Below are 7,452 nucleotides of genomic sequence, written 5' to 3' on the forward strand. Positions count from 1 at the left end.
TAAATGTGCGGGGGTTTTTTTGTAGAAATTACGATGGTTTACTGTTTCCTGTAATTAATTTCTTAGGAGACCCTTACAGGAAGGGGCATCATGGAAGAACCAGATCTGACGCTAGTAAGCTCTAATGACATCAGCACTGCAGAATCAGAGCTTATACACGGTGATCATTTGGAAGCGAAGGACTGTCCCCAGGTAAAAAGGTGGAGTGTGTGTGTGTGTGTGTGTGTGTGTGTTTGTGTGGAGTGATAATAGACACATTTTGATTTGGCCAGATGAATTATAGCAATAGCACTTAGACTTATATACCGCTTCATAGATGCTTTTACACCCTCTCTAAGCGGTTTACAGAATCAGCCTATTGCCCCCAACCATCTGGGTCCTCATTTTACCCGACTCGGAAGGATGGAAGGCTGAGTCAGCCTGGAGCCTGATGAGATTTGAACTGTCGAACTGCTGGCAGCCGGCAGTCACATCCCTTAGCGACGGCAATCCTGATTGCTGTTGAAACCTTAAGATGCACCACTTGAGTTGAGGAAAACTGGAGAGCACCTGGGAGATCCCCCCCCCCCCAGTACAAGCTGTGCAGGCAGCAACTTGCAGTAGGCAGGAATGACTTATAACCATCCTTACCAGCTTTGACTTTGCTTGTGGAAAACCCCAAGGCGCTTCATATGACCAGGGCTCCCTAATGAGCCAGGTACACAAGTTAGCAGGATCATGTGACCACAGGGCTGCTGCAATGGCTGAGACTTAAGGGACAGCCAAATATATATATTTAAAGTCACAACCCCCGGTATGCCCAAATATGGGAGGAAGATCACTACTTCCATTCTCTGTCCTTCGGCTCGTCACAAGAGACCATCCAGGCAGAAACCCAATATTTTTTACTGTTGCTTTTTTGTTACATTTGTTTTATTTGTGCTGATAAATAAATAAAGGAAGACTAGTATAGATCTATTTCAAGCTATTTAGCTCTCATCAGCTAGCCATACTCTTACTGGGAGGCAATACAGCACAGGTTTGATTCCCAGTAAGGGTATGGCTAGCTGATGAGAGCTAAATAGCTTGAAATAGAGATATATATGGCGTGTGTGTGTGTGTGTGTATTCCAGCATAACTCTGGAACGCCTCAAGCAATTTCAACCAAACTTGGTACTCCGATGACTTCCTCTTTAGAGACAAATACTGTGGGGGGTAAGACTGTTCTTTTAAGATGCAGCCTGTTGTGCCTTTAAATGGCTTCTACTGTACTGCCGCAAAATGGATTCTACTGTACAGCACAGTGGAGTTGCCATGATAACGGCTTCATAGTACAGTAACGGCTTCAGCACTGAACAGTGGTGGAATTCAAAAATGTTTATTAACGATTCTGTTGTTGTGGGTTGGTGGGCGTGGCAGGGGAAGATTACTGCAAAATCCCCATTTCCTCCCGATCAGCTGGGACTCGGCAGAGAATAGATGGGGCGGGGCCAGTCAGAGGTGGTATTTACCGGTTCTCCGAACTACTCAAAATAGCCACTACTGGTTCTCCAGGACTACTCAGAACCTGCTGAATACCACCTCTGGTGCTGTACCATCACTGAACAAATGGATGTAAGCTGAGGACTACCTGTAATTAATGCCTCAAGGCCATTATATTCCAATTAAAATACTTTTATTTTAACTTCAGCTATTCTTTGATTTAGGCAGGTGTGCCTCCTTTCAGTGGTTTTGTCCTTTTTAATGTGTCAACCCTTACTACGCCAACAACGTCTTGCTTACCATATTCCATGTATTATTTTTTGGACAGAGCAGAGGATTTTTCCCACTGAATCCAGAAGTGGATGAATTTCTCACTCAGCTGGACGATCCACCAGAAAGTCCCCCAAACGATCCGGATCCAAATTCCAAGCCCAGAGGCGGTATGTATGTAGGTTTTGGCAAATATGTGAGTGTAAATCAGAGCCTCTGGATATTCAGAGATGAGAGCATCTTGAATTAAAAACTGTAACATCCAGGCAGAGAAGACAGGCAGTCCTCGACTTACGACCACAATTGAAGCCAGAATTTACGTTGCTAGGTAAGAAATTTGTTCAGTGAGTTTTGCCCCATTTCGTGACTTTTCTTGACAGGTTTGTTAAGTGAACCATTGCAGTTATTAAATTAGCAAGATTAACGTGGTTATAGCTAAATGCATACATTTAAAATACTGTGGTAATAGCACTAGTCGTCTTCATTTCCAAAAGGTTTCTTGCCCTCAAACGTATTATTCTTTACAATGCAATGCAATACAATACAATACAATAGCAGAGTTGGAAGGGACCTTGGAGGTCTTCTAATCCAACCCCCTGCCTAGGTAGGAAACCCTATGCCGTTTCAGACAAATGGCTATCCAACATCTTCTTAAAGACTTCCAGTGTTGGGGCATTCACAACTTCTGGAGGCAAATTATTCCACTGATTAATTGTTCTAACTGTCAGGAAATTTCTCCTCAGTTCTAAGTTGCTTCTCTCCTTGATTAGTTTCCACCCATTGCTTCTTGTCCTGCCTTCAGGTGCTTTGTGGAAGCCCCTTAGATATTGGGACACTATCGTGCCATCCCTAGTCCTTCTTTTCATTAGATTAGACATAACTAGTTCCTGCAACCGTTCCTCATATGTTTTAGCCTCCAGTCCCCTAATCATCTTTGTTGCTCTTCTCTGCACTCTTTCTAGAGTCTCCACATCTTTTTTACATCGTGGTGACCAAAACTGGATGCAGTATTCCAAGTGTGGCCTGGCCAAGGCATTATAAAGTGGTATTAACACTTCAGGTGGTCTTGATTCTATCCCTCAGTGTACTCAATGTGTTATATATTTTTGAAAAGAACAGTGCTTTGTGGGCCTGGCTCTGAGGTTGTTGAAAATCACACTATTCCTATCTGTAAAAACGCACATCTCTTTTTTCCCCCCATCCCCAGTTATATTGTCAGAGCTTGCACCGGTCCACAGCAGCCTACAGGAAGCGTTTCTGAAGCAGAAGAGAGATTTCATCGAGAGATCTTTGAAAAGGGTGGAGAAAGTAAAAAACCGAGAGCGGAGCTCTGAAAAGACCCAGCCGAAGGAATTACCACTGAAAAAACCACAACCGCATAAACGAAAAGCCAACCGGTCGCCTCATGGTAATTATTGGCAAACAAGTATAAACTGAAGGAGAGAAGTATGAAATGTGAATGATCCTTTAGGTGTCAAATTTGATTTCATTGAAGGCCGCATCAGGGTTGTGTTTGAACGGGGGGGGGCGTGGCCAGGATGGGCGTGGTCAGCTTGACATCACTCGTGTTGGCGAAGGGGGGGTGCATTGTGGTGGTCAAATGCTAAGGCAGGACTCCCCTCAGACCTTCCCTCCCTCTCATTATAACCTTCCTTCCTTCCCTCTTCATTTCCCTTTCTTCTTCCTTCCCCTTTCCTTTTTTCCTTCCTTGCTCTCTTCCTGTCTTTTTCTTTGTCTTTCCCTTCCTCCTTTCCTGTCCCTTCTTGGATGCTCAAATGCAAAAGGGGAAACGTTTCTCCTTCGTTTTGCTTTGCTTTGAGTTTGCTTGCTAGCCCTCTGCCAGTGAAAACGGAGCTCGCTGCACCGCGAGGCAGTCTTTCACTCTTTCTGTTGAAAATAGGTTTATTTCCATTTCATTCCATACAATCACATGTATACTGTGCATAACCGGGGCACATAACATTGAATAATAAACACAGCCCTCGCTTTTATAGACAATACCCCCCAAAATACAAACCCAATATACCACCTTGACCCACCAGACACCCTCTTTCACCCCCCTCCAACTTTCATTCTTCCTTCCAACATTCCCCTCTACTTCCTACTTCCCCTCCCCCTCTATCACTCCTCTCTCCCAATACATTCCCTCCCTTCCTTCTCCTCCTGCCTCCAATCCTCTCTCCCACCCTCTCCACCCCTCCTTCTTCTTTCGCTCTGCTCCTCCCTTCGGTGTACCTCTATTGTCTATCAATATGTTCAGCTTGTCCTATTTTTAGACTAACATTAAAAAGCCACAGTATACAAGTGCAATCATGTGCTTTAAGATCTACCACATATTATATTTCCCCCCTCCCCCCCTCCCCCTTGAACCCCCCCTCCCTTCCCTCCCCCCGACTTCCCAGGGCGGCCCCCTGGGCCAGGAGCTAAGCACCACGCAGGCCTTGAGTTTGAGACCCGAAGAACCTCCTGGTTGTGGCCTTTGCTATCATCCAAACGATGAATTGCTTAAAATTAATTTGGGAATATTGAGATTCGTTAACATTCTGAGGAGGGTGTGCAGGGATGACATGGGGGAGGGGGGGAACCCCGTGTATTTCTGTAGTTGTTCCCGTGCCTGAGTTTTATGCAAACGTCGTTTGCCGCATGATGTGCAATGAAATGCATGAAAAGCAAGGGAAGAATTGCTTTTACCTTCATCTTCCCTGTCCTGGAAGATTTCTCTTAATTTAAGCCTTGTTGTGTTTCATATCCTGCTTGGATCCCAGGGGCAGCTGTCAATCTTTTGAAGAAAGTGGAAGAAAAAAGGTGCTCTCCACTGGACAGGAGAGCGGGCGCGGCACAAATGCAGCAAAGGACTTCAAGGTACCGCACCTTCTCTCAACTTCAGAGAAATTAAACCGGTGTCATTTTATCCAGAGAGCTGCCTTTGATGTTGGCTTTGCGGGCCATAATCTCGGCCCCGTGAATTGTCCCAATCGGTGCAGCTTATAAAAGGTGTCACATCAACGCATATTGTATATTGATTTGATTTATATGGTTGCCCATCTCATTTTCATTTTTGTTCTACACAGACCAAAACACAATATAAAAAAGCAAATGAAAAAATAAAGCACAAGCCATGATTTGATCAGCCAGCCAGCCAGATGAGTTCTGTAATGCAGTGGTGGCATTCATTTTTTTTTACTACCGGTTCTGTGGGTGTGACTTGGGGAAGGATACTGCGAAATCCCCAGTTTCCAAGGTGGGGCGTGGGAGGAGTCACTGAATGGGTATTGTTACGGCCCAATTGCCTGGAGACTGAGGTAAATCTGAGGACACTCCCTCTGTTCCTCCTGGTGACTCCCCAGATTAACCTCAGTCTTCGGCCTAACAGGAGCTATTCAGTGACTCTCCAGTGAATAGTATTTAGTTAGGATTTTTTGTAGTATTTTTTTCCCCTCCTCACCCCACTATCCTGCTTTCCAGCTCCCTTCTCCTGTGCAAGGGCAATAAAAAAAGACCCAGCGATCATCGGGAGGCAGCAATAAACGGATCACCAGATAGATCAGCGTTGGGGCCAGTCAGGTGGTACTTGCTGGTTCTCTGAACTACTCAAATTTTTCACCACTGGCTTGTTAGAACTGGCTGAATACCACCTTTGTTCTATATACATCCAGGACCCCACACATATGGCACAAAGGCAAATTTTCAAGGCCTTACAAAAGCCAAACCGGGGGGGGGGGGGAGATGCACCAAGGGGCAGGTGACAGCAAACAAGGGTCTCCTTCTGGATCACACCTGCTGAGTGCTTGGAGAATACCCTTCCTGCCAGATTGGGTACAACAGGTACAAGCAATTGGAGAGGGTTGGTCCCCATGCGTTTCCACAAGGAAGTCCGGCTCTTAGGTCCAGAATGACTATTTCTGCTGATGTCTTGACTAGAGATTGGAAGTTTCCCCTAAACACTACTTTTGCCTTTGGAATAATTTACTGGTAACCGGAACAACTTCCTACATTTTGGCAGACTGTATAATAATCTGGCGGAAGTGAAAAACAGAAAGGAAGAGAAAGACAGGAAAGAAAATTACGCCAAGAACAGGGAAAGAGCAAAAGAATTCCAAAAGGTAAGAAATCTGCAACACACTATAATATTCCATCCCAGGATCTAATTTTGCTGGTTTGTATTTGTTCTTTTAATTGTGAATCAAATGGAATTTGAAAGCTTAAGGCATTGACGTAAGCCATATTTAGCATGAGAATTCATCCTGCTTGCAATTCAAAAAATTAAATGTGGGAAGTGCCAGAAGTCAAATCATTTTAATACCACGTTGTTCCTTATTGTCTCCCAACTATACAACCGTTGATTCCCCCACCAGTCTCCCCCTAGAGTGGCGTCCGTTTTCCTCTACCTATCTTAACCGAAAACCCTTACAATTGTGGAGCCAACCAGCGACAGGGAGCCACAGCAGAGGGATGAAAGAGCCACATGCGGCTCCAGAGCCATAGGTTGCTGACCACTGGCATAAATGATAGAATGCATTAGACCCCAGTGAAGTTTGAGCTTGTAATGGTGCTGAACAAGTAGCACTTATACCCCGTTCTCAAAGTTCTAGTCACCACGCCTTAAGGATTACCATTTGCAACTTTCCCTGCCAGTTTCCCACAAGCAAAGTCAGTGGGGAAGCCTGCAGAGAAGCTTGCAAAGTTGCTTCTGTCACTTTTTATCCTGAGCCTTGGAGTAAACAATTCCAGGGATCTCATATTCCACTCTCACACCACCAGTAAACTACTCCCCAGCCCGCATGCAATTGCCACAACACTTTCTACTTCACTCAAATACTTATCCCCACCTTCCAGCCTCCTTTGGAGCCACTTCTAACTGGCTTCCCTACTGACAGCTTGGGGGAAGCCAGCAGGAAGTTGGAAGTCACAGGAGATTCTTGCTTAGCAGCGTAGCTTTTTTTAAGGATCGTAATGGGAACCGCTGGGATTGCCATTGCAAAGATGACTGCACTTCAGAGAACAATTGCTTAGCAATTCCAGTGCCAATTTTTGTTAAGCAAAGGCTACTGGTTATTTAAAAGCAGAGCAGGTAAAATGACAATTACCACCACCACTACCCCCCAAAAAATCATTGCAACTGTCCAGGAGTTTGACTATATCTTTTTGTCAGAAACCACCCGTGTCACATTTTGGTCACTTTTAAACTTCTAAGTGCTTTTGCTATTATACTTTTGCCATTTATTCATTATTTAGATTATTTTCTCACCCATTTTCTTACAGAAAACATTGGAAAAACTACGAGCCAGAAAAATCAATTTGAAAACCTAGTATTTTGCAGACGTCCCGCCAATGGAGGATAATTTATCAGCTTTGGATTTGAGGTCTCTGCGATAATTAAAAATTATGAGGCAGAATTTGAGACAATTCACATTTGGTATGGCTGCATTTGCAAAATGCCCAATGCTGTATATATAGACCATTGTTGTCTCCAATTATGGCTTTTCAACTCAAAAAGATTTTCATTTCCAAATGTCACATTTGCTTTTTGTACTATTTTACCTATTTATAATAAAATATTTGCCAAAATGCAGATTGACAAGTTATTCAAAAGCCATGTTCCTTTCCGCTTGCCTTTTAAAAATGTGTGCCATCAACTGAATGAGACTTATTGTCAGCCTCCTGGCCAAACAATCCAGATGATGGAGAATGAGAAGTGATTGAGGAAGAATAGCCAGCTTA

The 7,452-nt window shown here is 44.2% G+C and overlaps 1 protein-coding gene across 4 annotated transcripts in view; it reads left to right on the plus strand.

The window, feature by feature from the left end:
• CEP295 (centrosomal protein 295) overlaps positions 1-7,303 on the plus strand; it is a 63,236-nt gene extending 55,933 nt beyond the window's left edge. For 3 of the 4 annotated variants that reach the window (XM_087721092.1, XM_087721090.1, XM_087721093.1), the window contains 6 exons: positions 67-192; positions 1,790-1,901; positions 2,939-3,139; positions 4,497-4,593; positions 5,735-5,834; positions 6,994-7,303. In XM_087721092.1, the coding sequence (XP_087577218.1) occupies positions 67-192; positions 1,790-1,901; positions 2,939-3,139; positions 4,497-4,593; positions 5,735-5,834; positions 6,994-7,041 (684 nt within the window). In that variant the 3' untranslated portion in view covers positions 7,042-7,303. Of the gene's footprint in view, positions 1-66; positions 193-1,789; positions 1,902-2,938; positions 3,140-4,496; positions 4,594-5,652; positions 5,835-6,993 lie in introns of those variants that run through there. The other variant, XM_087721091.1, reaches the window with a different exon arrangement.
• The last annotated feature ends 149 nt before the right edge of the window (positions 7,304-7,452 follow it).

The sequence above is a fragment of the Thamnophis sirtalis genome, unplaced genomic scaffold (genome assembly GCF_051295495.1).
Source record: "Thamnophis sirtalis isolate CommonGarterSnake01/CBP01778 unplaced genomic scaffold, rThaSir2_p1.2 scaffold_8, whole genome shotgun sequence".
Classification (NCBI taxonomy): domain Eukaryota; kingdom Metazoa; phylum Chordata; class Lepidosauria; order Squamata; family Natricidae; genus Thamnophis; species Thamnophis sirtalis.